At 38.5% G+C, this 18892-nt stretch overlaps 1 protein-coding gene across 1 annotated transcript; it reads left to right on the plus strand.

Annotated features, from left to right (window-relative positions):
• The first annotated feature begins 3712 nt into the window (after window positions 1–3712).
• LOC141511625 (keratin, type II cytoskeletal 74-like) lies at window positions 3713–18658 on the plus strand. Its single transcript, XM_074220744.1, has 9 exons — window positions 3713–4300; window positions 4999–5213; window positions 6768–6828; window positions 8130–8225; window positions 9383–9547; window positions 10526–10651; window positions 13383–13603; window positions 14088–14122; window positions 17583–18658. Exons 1-9 carry the CDS (start codon window positions 3833–3835, stop codon window positions 17780–17782), a joined length of 1587 nt encoding a protein of 528 aa, XP_074076845.1. The 5' UTR covers window positions 3713–3832; the 3' UTR covers window positions 17783–18658.
• The last annotated feature ends 234 nt before the right edge of the window (window positions 18659–18892 follow it).

Below are 18892 nucleotides of genomic sequence, written 5' to 3' on the forward strand. Positions count from 1 at the left end.
CATCTTTGAATCATCTGGGTTTAGCTCATTGTCTTTTTCACAGTAGATACTTTTTCCTTTAGCAAATGGAAATAGTTTTAATTTCACAGAAGAAGGGAACCCTAAGCAATAACTACATTCAGTTGAGAATATCTCATTGGGTTATTTTCTAAAAGGCTGTTCATTTACTTCTCTCATTGAGTTATTTTCAAAAGGGTTGTTCATTTATTTCTCTCCTCCAATGATTATAACCTAATCAATGCCAAGTGAGCTATTTTCTTTCATTGGTTTCCTCTTTCTGTGAGCACCTCCCTTTGGATAGTCTGCCACAGCCCCTGCTTCTGTTCCCTGTTGTCACAACAGCTGCTCCAGTGGCCTCTGCTGCTCTTGTGCCTGAGAAGAGGGAAGACAACTGCTTTTGAGTTATGAACAAGAGATCCTAGCTTCCATTTAATAGCTGTGACTGTGAAAAACAATACATTTGACTTCTTGAATCCTAATGTTTTAAACAGACATAATAATCCTTGACTAGTGGTATTTTAATGAATTGGAAATCAGCTGGGAAGCCAGGAAGACTTGGATTCAAGTTCTGGTTATAAAATCCAAGGCAAATAACTCAACCTCTCAGTGCTCCAGTAAATAAGATTATATATTGTAGCCTATCCTCTTGGTAGAAGGAATTTCCTTTTCTGAGAATTCCTTATACTAATGAAATTATAGGTCCAAAGACCAAGTTCTACTATCTACTTCAAATAGTTTTTTTTAGGCTTTTGCAAGGCAATGGAGTTAAGTGGCTAGCCCAAGGTCACACAGCTAGGTCATTATTAAGTGTCTGAGGCCGGATTTGAACTCAGGTACTCCTGACTCCAGGACTGGTGCTCTATCTACTGTGTCACCTAGCCGCCCCTTCAAATAGTTTTTTTTTATGGAGAAAACTCTCTCTCTCTCTCTCTCTCTCTCTCTCTCTCTGTCTCTCTCTCTGTCTCTCTCTCTCTCTCTCTCTCTCTGTCTCTCACACACACACACACACAAACACACATCTATCTAGAGCATATCCATCATTCAAAGTTAATACTCATTGCTACCTCCTCCATGAAAAGCCTTTTCCAGCAGACCATGCTCATATACATCTTCCTTTTCTTTGAATACCAGTAGCATTAGTGTCCATATCACACCTTTGGGTGCTTAGTCATCTCCTAACATATTATTACTGAGTCTTATGTATTTTGCTTCCTCAGCTAGATTGTAAACTTTTAAAGGATGGAGTCTGTGTCTTACATTCCTTTTGCAAACTCCTCCTCTCCCCTTGCTCTCCTCCAGTGCCTAGCATTGAGTTGTGTTGCTCAGTATTTGTTTAATGAACACTTCTAACTCTTGAGAGACTTTTCACTCTTAAATATCCACTTAAAGGCCATGTCTGTGGTGTAAAATGGCTAATTAAATGATGGCAAAGCACTTTACTGATCAGAGGTGCCAGAGATCTTATCACTTAGGACAAGAACAATTTCCAGGCAATTAAATTCCCTGGAATCCAATTAGGGGAGACCACTAATCAGAGCGGGGTGGAGCTCCCATCATTGTTTTTAAGGAAATCTCCTTCTTCCTCTTGAGTATCAGAGGATTCCTCCTGACAGAGACTGACGATCATCATAACCAGTCTCTAATCATTTCTACCTTATTTGATATTTCTTTAGTATTAGATGAGCTCAGTTCACATGGAATATGTATATTTTTTATTTGTTTTCTGGGTCGTGTGTGTGTGTGTGTGTGTGTGTGTGTGTGTGTGTGTGTGTGAGAGAGAGAGAGAGAGAGAGAGAGAGAGAGAGAGAGAGAGAGAGAGAGATTTTCTCCATAAGGCTAGGAGCTCTCCTAAGAAGGGACCCTGTTTTTGTTCCTCTTGCCTCTGTATCACCCCTTGAAGATTTAAAGGAGGACTTTATAGAGGAAAGGAAGAAAAGAGAATATGGAACATGGATAAGTGAGCTAATATGTGGAGAATAATAACTAATATGAATTGGAGGGTAGGGTCCAAAAGATTAAAATAATAGATAGGACAGAGGAATGCCAGTCCAATTTGTGCCATCAGAATGAACTGGCAGCCAAAAATCTCCCCCAAACCCTAAAGGGATTAGGCTGCACTAGCAGAACAGAGTTCAAAATACTATTCATAGAACACGGTCCCTCTGGGAAGGGTCAACGATAACAGATATGCTGCTTCCTCTCTCCTGCCCCCAAAATACACAAACATCTGACTCACACTCAGTACATCTATGATCAAGTATGAAGGAGGTCATTTTTCCATTGGAGTCAGTTTTGGTCACACCATATCTCTGTGCCATTTATATTTTGACACCAAATTTTGGGAAGAATATCAATAAGCTGGAATATATATGTATATAAGGCATATATACATTCACACTGAATTCATTAATAGAAAGTTCTCTTATTCATTTATCATGTATCTATTTATATATGAAAATGATAAGGATGATTAATTTCAATATCATTCCACATAAGAATCTATTGAAAGAATTGGGAATATCTAGACTGGAGAAGAGAAGATTGGGGGTGGGGTACATGATAGGGGGGGGGTCTTTGAATATCTGAAGGGTGCCATGTAGAAGAAGGATTGCTTGCTCTTGTTCTGACTAGACCCAGAAATGAGAACAATTAATGACTGGTTGCAGACAGGTAGATTTACAATCAATATGAGGAAATATTTCCTCTTAATTAGAACTGTTAAAAAGTCAAAGTTTCTCAAGCCTTAGATAGCTGTGAATTCCTCATCAGAGGCTGAAATATGACTCATAAGGAATGTTGTAGAGGAGATTCCGTTTCAGAGGCAAATTGGATTAAATGACATTTGAGATTCTTTCTAGCTGAAATTTTGCAGAATTGGCACTCAAATCCATATCTCCTAAATTCTAGGGCCTTTACTACTACAATGATGTCTTTTTTTTTTACTTATACAACTCATTCAAACCAAATTCTTTTATACTTCTCCTTTATAATGAATGTAATTTCATCCATACTTTATATACTAAGAGGATCATAGGATCATAGGATCATAGGATCATTGTAGGATCATAGATTTAGAGTTTCAAAGGACCCCAGAGCTGTTTAGTCCAACTCTTATGTTTTACAGCTGGAGAAACTGAAGACAAGATGATTAAGTGACTTACCCAAGGTCACACAGATAGTAAGTCAAGATTTAAACCCAAGGTTTCTGCTCCAGATGGTGTATGATGCAGAGTATTCTGGCCTATATTCAGATGAGTTCAAATCTGGCCTCAGACTCTTTCTGCCTGTGTGACCCTTTACTCCATTTGCCTCAGTTTCCTCATCTATAAAATGAACTGGAGAAGGAAATGATGAAACACTGTAGTATCTCTGCCAAGAAAAGCCCTAATGGGATAGAGTTGAAAGGAAAGAATTAGGGAAGAGATGAAATCTTCCTGAGAGTGAACCCAGAGATCCAAAAGAGTTCAAACAAGAAGGAAGCAGAGCTAAGAAAATAAATACTGGAGATCTTTGGGGGATAACTCCTCTAATACATAATTAAAGAGCACAAATAAACTGCAAATTAGACCACTGCAGCTTGCAAGGACAGCATATCTAGTTGTAGATTGGATGGGCTTTGTTGGTATAAAGGCTTTGGTTATCCCTGTTCAGCAATTTGCCCATCGCCCCCTGGCTCACTGGGAGGAGGAAAGGAGATAGGGGAGAGACGCCCTTTTCCGGCTATCCTGGACTTGAGGGGATATAAGTAGATAGGTATTCCAAATGTTCTATTAGTACTGTTTGTTCTCAGCTCTCTTAGTTTCCGATAACCTTCTACTCCACAACTTGCACCATGAGCCGGCAGCTGGGCCTGAAGTCTGGTGGTGAGAGGAATGACTTCAGTGGATATTCTGCAATTTTGCCACGGAAAGTAGGGGGCAGTTCATCTTCCTATCAGTCAGGGGTCAAAGGGGCTGGAACTAGTTTTGGCAGCCGGAGTCTCTACAGTGTAGGGGCCACTCGTCGCATGCCTCTCAATATTACTGGGGGTATTCGAACAGGGGGATATGGCTTTGGACATGGGGCTGGCTATGGAGGGGCCAGGGCTACTGGCTTTGCAGGAAGTATCTTTGGCAACGTATCCCTGGGGCCTGTGTGCCCATCACTGTGCCCACCTGGGGGCATACACCAGGTAACCATCAACAAGAGCCTCTTGGCTCCCCTCAATGTGGAGCTGGACCCTGAAATTCAGAAAGTGAGGACCCAGGAGCGAGAGCAGATCAAGGCTCTTAACAACAAGTTTGCCTCCTTCATCGACAAGGTGAGCTTACTAGGTCTCCAAGAGGTGGTGGGTGAAGTGGGGCTGGGAAAATAGGCAGTTATTCCTCCTTACATGGAAGCATTGAGGCTAGGACAACAGGAGGGATCTCCTGCCCTCAAGAGGTAGCAGACATGAAACAAGGTGAGATAATCAAATTAGTTTTTCTAGGAATTTTCCAAAAGGGATACATGGAGGCTCACCAAACCTTAACAGCAATGTGTGTGGGGGGTAAGATAGGATTAATGAAATGACTTTGTCAGGGATGTGAATGATTTCTGGAGGTCTTGTTGGTTAAGGGGTCAATAGTATTCAAAGGAAATTGATTTGTAGTACTGTAGGAAAGATTAAAATTAAGAACTAAGAAGGGACCTCCTAATTGAGATAGTTTTTGCATCTTTAAGCAAAGTGCCTGAGGGATACTATTGAATATTTTTCTTTGGAAACTTTTCAATAATTAATCAGGAAATATTTATTGTAAAGAGAATTGAACTTGTAGTCAGAAGTCTTGAGTCTTACTTGCTTTAATTACTTCATGAGACTCTTGTTTATGGAAGTTTTTTAAAAGGATAGAGGCAGGGAAATGGACAAAGTGATCTTTTCGTGTCTTCCTCAGCCAAATGACCCTCCTTTGTATATTGAAAACTGTTGCCTTAGGTATTCAGTAGTAGACTTTAAGTGATTCTCCTGCTGGGTTCTAGGTGAGGTTCCTGGAGCAGCAGAACCAGGTTCTGGAGACCAAATGGAACCTGCTTCAGCAGCTGGACCTGAGCAACTGCAAGAAGAGCTTAGAGCCCATCTTTGAGGGCTACATTGGCAACCTGAGGAGGCAGGTGGACACCCTGTCAGGGGACAAGTTGAGACTGGACTCTGAGCTGAGGAACATGAGGGATTTGGTGGAGGACTTCAAAAAGAGGTGAGAAGACATGAGTGAATGGCAGAGTGGAATTGCTCCTAGATAGCAAATATATGCACTAAGATGTCTCTGGGGCATTCTGACCTTTGGGATTTTTTAAAGGGGAATAGGGAGAGAAAACCATACTGTCTAGTAACCTGACCTGCTCAGGATGGCCAAAATAGATAATTTAAAGGATGGGAAGCATGCTGCCTTAAAGGAGATTGGAAGTCTATTCAAATGCATTTGGAGAAGCAACAGATAAAATGATTTAGCCTGGCAGACCTGGATTCTCTAGTTATTTGCCCTTCTATCTAACCTAGCAAGAGGAACCTGGAGAATCAAGGACAGCTGTGCTGTCTCTGTTTTCACCTCATACTATACTTGACTGGACATCAATTTCAACCAACATTTATTTAATTATTTTTAATAGACTTTGATTTTCCCCTCTCCCCTCCTTGCTTAGATTTACTCCTGTATACCAGAAAGCCATCCTCTATAACAAAGGTATTTCTTCTTAAGGAAAAAAAAAAACACATAAAAAATTTCAACAAAACAGATCAATGCTTAAAGAAAAATCAGACTTCTTATACAAACTCCACACTTATGCTTTCTCTTTCCCACCTCACTTCTCACCCCGAAATTCATGACCTCTGCAGAGCAGTCTAGATAGATAGCATCTCATAGCTCATCTTTGGGGCTAGTTCTTTACAACTTTATAATATTGCTTAGTTGTTTATGGTTATTTTTCTTTCTCTTTATTGTAGACATTGCATATATAACTTTCCTGGCTTTGCATCAATTCATTTAAATCTTTCCATTTCTCTCTGCATCTCTTGTGTTCATTGTTTCTTTTTTTTTTTTTTTTGAGTTTTTGCAAGGCAATGGGGTTAAGTGGCTTGCCTGAGGCCACGCAGCTAGGTAATTATTAAGTGTCTGAGGTCAGATTTGAACTCAGGTACTCCTTACTCCAGGGTCGGTGCTCTATCCACTGCACCATCTAGCCACTCCGTGTTCATTGTTTCTTACAACATGGTAATGTACTATTACATTGTTTTATTGCAATTTTTAAGCCACTCCCAAATGTTAGGTATTTGCTTTGTTGTTTTTTTTTTTTTTTTGGTTAACCACAAAAAGCTGCTAAAAATATTTTGATGTTTATAAAGACTTTTTAAAAAAATTATCTCTTTGGACTATTTGACTTGTATTGGAATTTTTAGGTCAAAAGATATAAATATATAAAGTATATAATTCCACTTTGATTTCCAGAATGGTTATACTAATTCATGGGAGCATCATCAATGCATTAGAATGTCAAACTTTTTTTTTAAAGAGTGCCATTCATTATGCTAGGTACTAGAAATACAAAGATGAAATTAGTTACACTGACTGCCCTCATGGGTCTTATAGGAGGAAGAAAACAGGTACACAGAGAAGTATATGACATTCAGGATATTTGTCTGTGTGTGTGTGTGTGTTCATACACAATGTAATGTGATTAGGTTGTTTGAGGAGCTTGAGGGGGGGAGGCTTTAGATAAATGCATGCATCCATTGTCTCTCTCCCTATCTGCAGGTATGAGATGGAGATTAATAGGCGCACAGCAGCTGAGAATGAGTTTGTTCTTCTCAAAAAGGTGAGGAGAATAGAAATTTCCAGTACTGTGCAGTTTACTGGGAAGACAACTGGATTTACAGTCAGCATATTGAATACTTATTTATTAACTCTAAGAAAGTCTCTTAATTGGGGGGGGGGGCAGATTTCCTAAAATGTAAAGTAAAAAGGTTGGACCAAATAATCTCTATAAAATTCCATGATTCATTAGAATCAGATGAGAGAATATTTGTAATGCCTTGGCTCATGTTTAGTCCCTTTCCCTTCCCTTATAGAATCCCTTTTAGCTCTAAATCATGATTATAGTTCAAGTCTATGTATATCCTAAGAGTCTATGCTCTGACCTGGGAACTGAAGGAAGGAAAACAGTAGAGACCTGCTCCTTTGCTCTGGATGTATTCTCAGTTTGTTAGGGAAGATGAGATTGAAAATCATTTGGAACACAGAGAAGCATGTGAAATGAATAGAACTCTAGTTTGGGAGTCAAAAAACTTTTTAGTGAATTCTGGGTTTTCTGTGTGATAGGGAAAACCATATAACACCTTGGTTTCCCTAACTCCAACATGGAGAAAACAAAGTTTTCTTTTTTTTTTCTCTCTTTCCTTAGACGATTCTTTTGAGCCTCGAAGATTTAGAAAAAGTAGTTAGAAAAGATAGAATTATAGAAAAAAGTGCCCTATTACTATAAGCTGTTACTGTCGATTTATAGTTTTATGAGCAACATAATATTGAAAGTTAAAGTGAAAATAACTAATCACATTTCTATAATTTAAGACTTCCTGGTTGTTTCCCCCACAACAAACGCATACAATAGTTAGGGTAAAAATTACTATTCCCATTTTGTGGGTGAGAATACTAAGGCACAGAGAATCTTAGTGGTACACCTAAGGTCAGATCTAGGTCTAGTGTCTGAGTCCACATTTGAATATAAGATTGGTGCTCTATCCACTTCATCACCTAGCTGCCCCACTTACTAGCTGTGTGACTTTGAGCAATTCACTTAACCCTGATTGCCTCGCATTCAGGACCATCTCCAGTCATTCTGATTCATATCCAGAAACTGGACCCTGGTCCAGATATCTCTGGAAGAGAAAGTGACTTAGCACAACACCCCTCACTCAAATCCAACTCACAAACATATCATGGCATTACCTCCTTGATGTCATGGTCTTCTTTGAGAATGAAGGGAAAAACATCAGATTTGGGACTTTGTCCAGGGCATCAAATCGAGTGTCTTTTCTACATCACAACCAGCTTTGAGGTTAGGAGAATGGAAACTGTGGGAATGTGGGACAATTTTAACCCCAGATTCTGTGTAAACAGGATGCTGATGCTGCCTATACTATCAAGGTAGAGCTACAGGCCAAGGTGGAATCTCTAGACAAGGAGATCAAGTTCTTAAAATGTTTGCATGATGCGGTAAGAACCTATGATGTTCTACTTTACCTCCTTATCCTAGCTACTTCTGTACAACCAAAGCACTGATATATGTAGGATCTCTCAGTCATTCACTTGGAAAAAACTAAGCTAGAGCAGAAGAGCTTCAATATGTAACGAGGGTGAAGAACTTCCCAATCAGAGCCCCTTCAAATCCACCAGCAACAAAGAAAGAACAAAATTTAGTACCTAGGTAGCAAGAATACTTAGCTAAATTAAGAGGCTACCAGATGGTAGACTGGGTGAATTACTTCCTAGCTCTTTCAGTAGTATCATGAAGTTGGTATCTCATGAAGCAGTGTCCCTTCTACCCCTCTTGACTTAGAACTCACTTCATATCACTTGCATCAAAGGAGACTTGTGATACATGCAGGAATTCTTGCAACAGGAATTCCTGCAACAGATGATGAAGAGAAGCTTGAAATCCCTTTCTTTGTACTCCTTTACCCATAGAAGATAGTCCCATTGGGGTTGACAAAGCTACCTTTCCTAGAAGCAAGGAAATGAATTCTGTAATATCCCATTGGTTATGGGATTGTTGGATTCTGTAAACCAAGGGAATGGATTCTGTTTCCTTTGCATACATAATGGTACCTATAGTGTCCTTTTATTCTGTTGATATCTAATTTTTTCCCTTTTACTTATTTATTTTTCCAATTGCATGCAAAGATAATTTTTTTATTTTGCAAGACAAATGGGGTCAAGTGGCTTGCCCAAGGCCACACAGCTAGGTAATTATTAAGTGTCTGAGGTCAGATTTGAACCCAGGTACTCCTGACTCCAAGGCCGGTGTGCCACCTAGCCACCCCGATAATTTTCAATATTCATCTTTTTGCAAGCTTTTTAGTTCCACATTTTCTTACCATCTTACCTTTCTTCTTCCCTTCCATGGCAGCAAACAATCTGGATATCTATTTTCAATGAGATTTTTCATTTCCATAGGATCATAGAATTGAAAACTAGAAAGGAACCTTCCCATCTAATGAGGTCACTCAATATAGATTTTGGACTTTTCTTACTCCAGCCCCATAGTTCTGTGTCTACCTCCACCTCAATTGTAGGGAGAAGATTCTATTGAGTCTGAGTAGGAAGGTCTGAGGGGATAGAGACCTAAGACTATGTCCATCCTGCCTCCACAGGAGATTGCCCAGATCCAGACTCATGCAAGTGAAACCTCTGTCATCTTATCCATGAACAATAACCGTGACCTGGACCTTGATAGCATCATTGATGAGGTCCGCAATCAGTATGAAGAAATTGCTCTAAAGAGCAAATCAGATGCTGAAAGCTTGTACCAGAGCAAGGTAAGTGGTAAGTAATGGCATGAGACAGACTCAGGCTAGGAAAAAAATGGGCATTTTGGACGATATTATCATTAACCAGAGGTTTGTGGTAGGGGGCATCAGAAAAGGCTTCATAAAATAAGTGACTCCAGAACTGGTCTGGAAAGAAGAAAAAGATTTCAGAAGGTAGAGATGTAGATGGTATGGAGATAGACTACATAGAGGATATGACATAGAATGTATAGAGGATAGGACAAAATGGGAGATCTACCTATAGTCCAAATCTGTTGAAATATTGAATGCATGCCAAGGAATAATATGAAATAAATCCAGAAAGAAAGAGTAGAACAGGCTCCTTGAATGCCAAAGGACTAAGTTTGGGTTTTACTCTGTAGTCAATGGCAAGCCTTTGGAAGTAGAGCCCATTAATCCTTCAAGATACTGAGCTTGCCTTATTCCTTTATAATTTCCATTGTTATCCCATACAAAGAATGTTAATTGATTTTTAAATCTTAGGCATACTATGAGGACAACTATGACCAACACTGAAAGACAACATGATAAAAGTATCTTAACAAGCCAGGAAGCTTTAGTAGGCTATTTGTTACGGTCTTGATATTTGCTACCTTGAACAAGTCACTGGCCCTCAGGAAATGTGGGATTCTACCATTTATAAATCCCATTATAGTCAGATGCATTGCCACTGCTAGAAAGCATACTGGGAGGTTCATGGTCCTGGGCCCTAGAATTTCCTAAAATAATTACTTTCTAGCTTCTTCCCTGGTGCAACTCTCTCTCTCTCTCTCTCTCTCTCTCTCTCTCTCTCCTGTCTGTCTGTTCCTTTCTCCATCTGTTTGTCTTCTTATTTGTTTGTTTATTCATTTTATATTGTTGAGAGGTGGGTAGGCTGCCTCCCTCCTCTGCAACATGCTGGAGGAAACTTCAGGGGATAAACCAGAGTCATACCCTTTCTTACCATCTTCTATTTTTGGAAACCAGATCCAGGAGCTGCAACTGGTTGCTGGTCGGCATGGGGATGACCTCAAACACACAAAGAATGAGATCTCAGAGCTGAATCGTCTCATCCAGAGACTTCGCTGTGAGATTGGCAACGTAAAAAAGCAGGTGGGTTGAAACTGTCTTCTTCTGGAGCAGCTAGGCAGCACAGGCCCTGGAGTCAGGAGGATCTGAGTTCAAATGTCAACTCGGACATTTCATAATGACTTAGTTGTGTGACCTTGGGCAAGTCACTTAACCCCATGGCCTTGCAAAGACAATGACAAAAAAAGGAACTGTCTTCTTCTGACCCCACAAGGAACTAAAGAACCAAAGTATAGTTGAAGTTCTTAGTGTTTAGGACCCAAGTCTCAGTGTAGGGTACCTTCACTTTTTGTCTCCAGAACTCATACTTTGGCAGCCTAGTTTTCCTAATTCAGAATCACTGCTTCATGCAGATAAACTTGTTCCTTGTGCTTGTACACACAGACATCCCACATCCTCTCTAGCAGTGTACTGGCAAATGTTTAATAAGTGACTTTTCAAAAAAAGTTCACCCCACATCCTTTTTAAGCATAATTTACATTATGACCATTTTCTTTATTACTTTTAAAAGTCTAGACGATCAACAAAGCAGTAAATCAAGCCCTTTTAGTAAATGAAACAATGGATTCTTAAGAGCCTGTCTGAGCAGGCTGTAGCTTGCCCTTCCCTTTGCTCATGCCTTTGCCTCATTTCTTTCCTGTGCCTCCTCCACACATCTCTCCTCCAGGAAGAATTGATTGACCCCTTCACCACCTCCCACTCCTAGTCCTTGGGCTACCTTTTGAGAATCCTGGCTGCCTGATCCAGATTGTGTCTCTAGAATGAACCCTACAAAACCAGGATCCCCTTGAATGCAAGGGCTATGATTCTCCCCACTTTGAGATCTGAGGACAGGGCTCTGCATGGTGTATGACTATATGTGGGAGGTATAACATATAGTAAACATATGAGTAGGAATTGTTTCATTTGTTGTATTTATAATCCCAAGGTCTAGCTCAGTTTCTAGCACAAATCCCATGCTTAATCAATAATTGTTGATTAATTGATGCACCACTGAGCTCTCCTTAACCATGCTTATATCCCCATCTTCCCAGAATGGGGAACAACAAGATCAGGTTTCTGCCCTTCACTTGTCTTAGCATGTATAATGGCAAGGGTACCAGATTTAGATTAAGAGAACCTGACCTTAAATCTTGGCTCTGACTTCTTGCCTTTATGACCTAGTCAATCTCTGAAGAATAATAGCTAGAATTTATATAGCATTGTAAGGTACAAAATATTCATATACACTATCATGTAGTCCATACAACAATACTGTGAAATACTATTATTAACTCCATTTTACAGATAAGGAAACTCCATTAAGTGTCCAAGGTAGGATTTTAACTCAGGTCTTCCTGACTCTTATGACTAACTTTAGCCAACTAGCTCCACTTTGCTCCTCTGTTTCCTCAAGTGCAAAATCAGAATAATACTTGTACCTTGTATCTCAGGAGGTGGTTACAAAAATGAAAGCATTATTTTTCATTTTTTCTATTTCTTTTTCTAATTACTTTTAAAGATAATTTTCAACAAACATTTTTGTAAAATTTTTTCCCTCCCACTCTTTCCTCCCTCCTCCCTAAGATAGCAAGTAATCTGATATAGATTATACATGCACAGTCATGTTATGCAAATTTCCATATTAGTCACTCTTTGAAAGAAGAATCAGAACAAAAGGGAAAGACTACAAGAAAGAAAAAACAAAAAACAAATTCAACAAAGGAAAAATAGTATGCTTTGATCCATAGTTCCTTCTCTGGATGTGGATGACATTTTTCATCACAAATTTCTTAGAATTGTCTTTGTTGGGGCGGCTAGGTGGTACAGTGGATAGAGCACCAGCCCTGGAGTCAGGAGTACCTGAGTTCAAATCCGGCCTCGGACACTTAATAATTACCTAGCTGTGTGGCCTTGGGCAAGCCACTTAGCCCCAATGCCTTGCAAAAAAACACAAAAACCTAAAAACAAAAAAAGAATTGGCTTTGTCACTGTATTGAAAGCACTATTTTTAAGGGCAAAAAACATTTTCTTTTTTATATTGCAATCAGTCATTTCATGGGAAACCACCTCTCAAAACCTTTGATGGAATCCTCTGATAGTTAGAAATTCATATAAAACTCATTGGTTTAGTAACTGTTTCTTTTAGCTTTTGCAACATTCAGCATGCATAATAGTCTACTCCTTATTCCCACCCCTATCCTGAGGATGAGGAGGAAAGTATATTTCATGTTCTAGACTAGAAGTTCATGGCTAGATTTCAGAAGGGTCCAAGAACTTACATGGGTAAAATAATTGTATCTTTTTTCCCCCTAACCTCAAATGTAAATTTGGTGATTTCTTCAGATATTTTAAAGTGACTCCAAAAAGTAGGCTTTTAAATGTGGTCCAAGTTAAGAACCTCCACTTCATATTGATAATTATAACTTCCTCCATTAAACTGTAAATTTCCTGAGGGGAGGGGCTGCCTTTTGTCTCTTTTATAGTCCTAGTGCTTAGCACAGTGTGCAGCACCTTGTGGGATCTTAATAAATAACTTCCTGATTTGAGTGTAACATGTAATCTGAATCAAATTGCCCTTTAAAGTTGTTTTCATTTATATTATTGGGGTCATTATATACATTGCCCCCTTAGTTCTGCTTTCTTCTCTGTATTGGTTCATCCAAGAAAGTATAGTATTTTTTAAGGCTTTAAATGATATAGAAATGTGAGTTATTAATATTTCAACTTTAAAATATTGGCTGTATAATCAACTGCCTCCTCTTTTACCCCTCAGTGCTCCAACCTGGAGACGGCCATTGCAGATGCTGAGCAGAGGGGTGACTGTGCCCTGAAAGATGCCAGGGCCAAGCTGGATGAACTGGAGGGTGCGCTGCATAGTGCCAAGGAGGAGCTGGCCCGTCTGCTGAGGGACTATCAGGAATTGATGAGCACTAAACTTGCTTTGGATGTGGAGATTGCTACCTATAGAAAGCTTCTGGAGGGAGAAGAGTGCAGGTGAGGAGGGGTTGAATGTGTTAGATCAAGGTCTTTTGACTCTCTTATTGCTTGACTATCGTCATGGCAAAGGGAACCAGAGGCAGACTCTTGAAGATTAATGGATAAAGGAGGAAGAAAGGAAGGAAAGAAGGAAGGAAGGAAGGAAAGAAGAAAGGAAGGAAGGAAGGAAGGAAGGAAGGAAGGAAGAAGGAAGGAAGGGGAAAGCATGGAAGGGAGGAAATGAATAAAGAGGGAAGAAAGGAAAAAGGAGAAAGGAGAGAAATAGGAGAGGAGGACAAGAGAAGGAGAAGGGGAGGAAGGAGAAGAGGAAGGGAAGAAAGAAGGAAAGAGGAAAAGAGAGGGAAAAATTTTTGACTAATTAACTATACAACAGTTTTCTGAACTCTCTTCTTTCCTCCTGAAAGTGTCATGACCCCAGATCTGAACAAAATCTACCTAGACACTTCTTGGAGTTTTATATTGCTTTAATTCTCTTTTATAGGATGTCTGGTGAGAATCCCTCCTCTGTGAGCATCTGTAAGTATTTGATTTGAAGCTGTGTGGGGCTAAGGGTTGTAGAGAGAAATCAAGGTTACCTCTAACAAATTTAAGAATTTCCCTTCTCTTGATGGGGGAGGGGGGCACTATGTTTGGCACTGGAGATCTAAAGATGAAATTAGATAGATATGCTGTCCTGTTAGAGTCAAGGAGACTCAGGATTATTTTATCTTTGTTCTTGTTTCTAAGCAGTACTGACTCTTAGGAGTCTGTTTATCTCCCTGGGTTTTTCTGAGAAAAACTCTTTGTGAATTGTAAAGCCTCAAAAGAAGGAGAGCTATTGTTCAGGGCTGCTCCAAGTGATCTGTGAATCTGTAAATATGGGCACTAATGTCTCAGTGGCTGATGGGAGAGTTTTTTATGGGTTGAGGCTGAAAGCCATCACCCTCTGGTGGTGAGTTAGGTCCACAGTGTGTCATTGAATCCATCCTGTTTAGAAAAACCTGTCAGAACTTGCATGCACTGGCAAAGGTCCAGAGTCAACCGCATACATCATAATGGAGGATGAGTAGACTTTTTTTCCCCTTAGACTTGTAATTTCATTAATGTAGGTAATTCCCAGTGATGAAACTTCCTATTAAAACAATAAAGGACATAGCAAGCATTTATTAAATGCCTATTATGTCCCAGGCACTGTGCTAAGCACTTTATAAATATTATCTCATTTGGTTCTTGCAACAAGTTTGGAAAATAGATGTTATTATTATTCCCATTTTATATTTGAGGAAACTGAGGCACACAGGTGAAATGACTTGACCAGGGCCACACAGCTAGTCTTCCTGACTCCAAGACAATCTTCTACTCAAAACATTACCTACATTGTTCAGAGTCATATAGATAGGACTTGAACTCAAGTTTCTCTGACTCTGGGGCCAGTTTTCTCTCTCCATCATACTATGCTACTTAGTGTATTGCTATCATCAATGCCATCTCATTATTGCCATATTTTTTTATGCTATTAAGACAGAAACTGCCCCAGAAAAAAAGCATTTTTTGGTTATTATTCATTTAGATGTAATATTTTGCTTTCTACTATGCAAATGAGCAAAATGACTGTTTCTTGCATTTGAATAAGAATATTGAGGTATAGGCTTACATGCTGCAGATTTATGAAAAGCACCTTTGAGATAACTTCAGTAAATTATGGAAAAACTTGTCCTGTCCCCACCTGTTTTTTAATTTCTTCCCATGAATTCCCTATTTTGAAAGTCTTCTATCACATTTAATTTGGAGATTATAACTTTATTTTGACAAGCTCAATTAAAATCTTTATTTTTAAATTTTAATAAAGCAAATATGTCCAGGAGGTTGAGAATATCACTTCTGTTTGTAATGATGTTCCATTTTCAATACAGTTTATTTGTTGTTTTCTCAAGGACATTTCAAAGGTTCTCTTTGTAGGATAGGGATTGTCACCTGTGATTTTATAAAGATTAGAGAGTATCTGCCTTAGAATTTCATTAATTTTACTGGATCTTTCTAGATATATGGTGAATACTGTGTTTTCTTGCAGTTTCTTCCACTTCACACAAAGATACATATCAATCAGTAAATTTGGAATACTTTAAGATACTGTTTCTGTAATTTCTGATGACAGTCACTTTATTCTCACAAGCTTCTATTTTCATAAACTGTGAATATTAATATTTAAACATTTTTATTCATCATTCTTTTTGAAGTTCAGATAGAAAGGTCTAGAGGCCAATCACTATTCTTAGGATAGAGATTTTATAAATTGTAAATATATTTAATATTTACTAATATATTTAATTTTCATATTTCTTTTATATTTAACATTCTATAGACTATTTTAAATGAGTGGATTAAATAACTGTTTTGTGGTATTACATAAATATATCAGATTGTAAGATAATCCTATATAGGATTCATTGTAAGTATTCTTGGCACAATTCTATTAGTCTATCAATAAATATTTATTAAGTTCCTATTATGTGCCAGAAATTTTGTTAAATACTGGAGATAAAAAAAAGAGACCAAAGACAGGCCCTGCCCTCAAGAGGTTTCTCCTCTAGAAGGGCAGAAAACATGTAAACAAATATATATATATATATATATATATATATATATATATATATTCATAAAAGGCAAGCTATATAAAGGACAAATTGGAAATAATTAACTGAGGAAAAGCACTAGAATTAAGAAAGATTGGGGACATGGAGTAGGAAGACAGACAGGGAAAATGTTAGGAGGTAAGAGATTAGAGAATTTTGTTTATGGAATGTCAAAGGTGGTCAATGTCTCTGGATCAAAAACTACTTGTTGGGGAGTAAGATATAAAGAAGACTGAGGGAGCTAGGGTTTGAACATCAAATAGAGTATTTTGCATTTGATCCTGGAAGCAAAAGAGAGTCCCCAAAATTTATTGAGTATGGGAGTGACATGATTGATCCTGGACTATAGGAAAATCACTTTAGTGACTCAATGGAGGATGAACTGGAAAAGGGCAGACTTAAGTGAGACCCAATTAGCAGGCATGAGATGATGAACTCTAGAAAAAAGAGTGGATGATGGATATCTATCTATCTTTCTTTCTTTCTTTCTTTCTTTCTTTCTTTCTTTCTTTCTTTCTTTCTTTCTTTCTATTCTATCTTCCTGTTCCCATATGGTTTTAAATTCTATTAGGCTTTTATATTTTGGAAGCTTTTTGTTCTTTCCATATAGTTTGATATCAATTCTTTAGTAGAGCAACCAATATTAAAAACATTCTTCTTAAATTTTTATCCGGGCAACTTAGAGCAACAATCTGGTCTGGATCTGCTGCCAATACAGTTTCTTAGTTGATTTATCAAAGATATTCTGAGGTATGAATTTGTGGTACTGGGATTGTTATCTGTTGATCGATGAAACATAGTGAGACCATGTATTGCTAGGGAGGGATGCAGTTGGTGCCAATCTTTTATGACTTGCAGTAATGTATTTCCCAGTTTCTACTGATACACTGTTTAATTTACATTGATTATGAAGTCCTGGCTCTTTGATAATCCTTTTGTAATTCTGGTAGGAATGATCTAATCCTGAACTGTCTCCACAAATGAATCTTTATAACTCAGCCATTTGTTTGTTAGACAATTTTTTTTGTCAATGTAATGTATGAACTCATGAGGATATTGCCTATAGAGGGCCCTTGATTCCACTATTGTTGCTATGTAATTTCTATCACTCCTTCACCATGATGTTGAAAAAAAGTTTCATAGCTTCCCATAATTTCCTGATCTTTATGGTTGGAAAGGTCAACTTCATTTCTAGTCAAAAGTCCTTTGTTTGTTGTAAAAGAAACTCATTTTCTTATGAGAATAAAAACTAGTAAACTTTTCTTTTTCTACCTCCTGTTGCTTATCCAGAATCCTTTCTTGATTTTTCTGTTTATCACACAGTCCCTCCACTACTTTTGGTTTTTTTGGTTTTGTCTCCACAGCGGTGATCAGTAGCAGCAGCGGGAGTAACTATGGCTACCGACCCAGTTCAATCAGTGCCAGCTATGGCAGTGGTATTAGGGCAAATACCTCTAACAGTTCCCGAGGTGTTGAAACCAAAGGCGAAGGAGTGGGTGACCTCAAAAACTCCTTGATCAAGACCTCCTCAGCCAGCTCCCCGGCCAAGAAAACTACCCGATAAGTTTTCTGGCCCCATTCACCATGGCACTGTGGAAGAAGATGATTTTTGCCTACAGCCTGAAGACGATACTGACCCTGATTGCTGCCCTCCTAAAATACCCATGATTCCCAACTCTGCCCCCTTCACATTATGACCTATTTTGATTCTAAATTATTATTGATCGATATAGCTCTCCTTTGATTTTTTTTTTTTGCTTTTTATTCCTTTGAAGACTTCAGTCCTAAAGTAAGCCTTTAAAAGTAAAACCCATGATTACATCTTCTGTCCTAAGCAAGATTTGAAGAAGACAGAAGCTTGGAGAGAGAGAGAGAGCAGTTCTACCTGTTCTACCTAGATGTTTTGTAACTGTTTGAGAGATGGTGCTGCCACTCTCTGGCATAAAGAAAGAAGTGATAGGGTTATGAAGGAAGAGTTGGACAGCTACCTGGCACCTCATGGGTCAACTTCCTCACAGGGTAATTTTGTTATTGGTTGCAAAGAGCTGTAATTTCTCAGTTCCATCAGAAACACCTATTGTTACAAAGCCCAGTCTTAAAGAGTTTTGTACTTTCTAATCTTTTTATTTATCCTTTCCCCTTAACACACAGTGAATGGAGAGCTGATCATTGGCCTCAACAAGTTCAGCAACTCGGTAGGTCAGGTCATCTCAAGGTTTATAGGACTATGATTTTTGCTTTTTGATCTCCTCTCTGGGATCATCCCCCTCAATAGTCCTAAACCTCTACTGCCTTTTTTTTGCTTTTAGAGAAAGTCATATACTATGTTCAGTAAATAGAATTTTCTCCTTTGACCCTTGAGCAATAATGCCTAGATCTGAACAGCCTTAGATCTTTGTGTAAATAGTCCTTAAATAACTAGCATGCTCTTTGCTTATTGTCATCCTTTGCTTATTGTTGATAATTCTAAGTTTTAGTTGCTGTATATCAAATAAATTGCACTAGAGTAACTTCAATGGAATTGTGTTTTCAATTAGCACAACTTTTTTTTGAGTGACAATTTGGTTTATTTATTTTATATTATTACAATAATCCCATTATAAGAGTAAACATAAACCCCCTCCCCCACAAAAAAGATAGAGGAAACCTCAAGAATGGTGAGAGAGAGAAAAAA

The sequence above is a fragment of the Macrotis lagotis genome, chromosome 2 (assembly GCF_037893015.1).
Source record: "Macrotis lagotis isolate mMagLag1 chromosome 2, bilby.v1.9.chrom.fasta, whole genome shotgun sequence".
NCBI classification, from domain to species: Eukaryota; Metazoa; Chordata; class Mammalia; order Peramelemorphia; family Peramelidae; genus Macrotis; species Macrotis lagotis.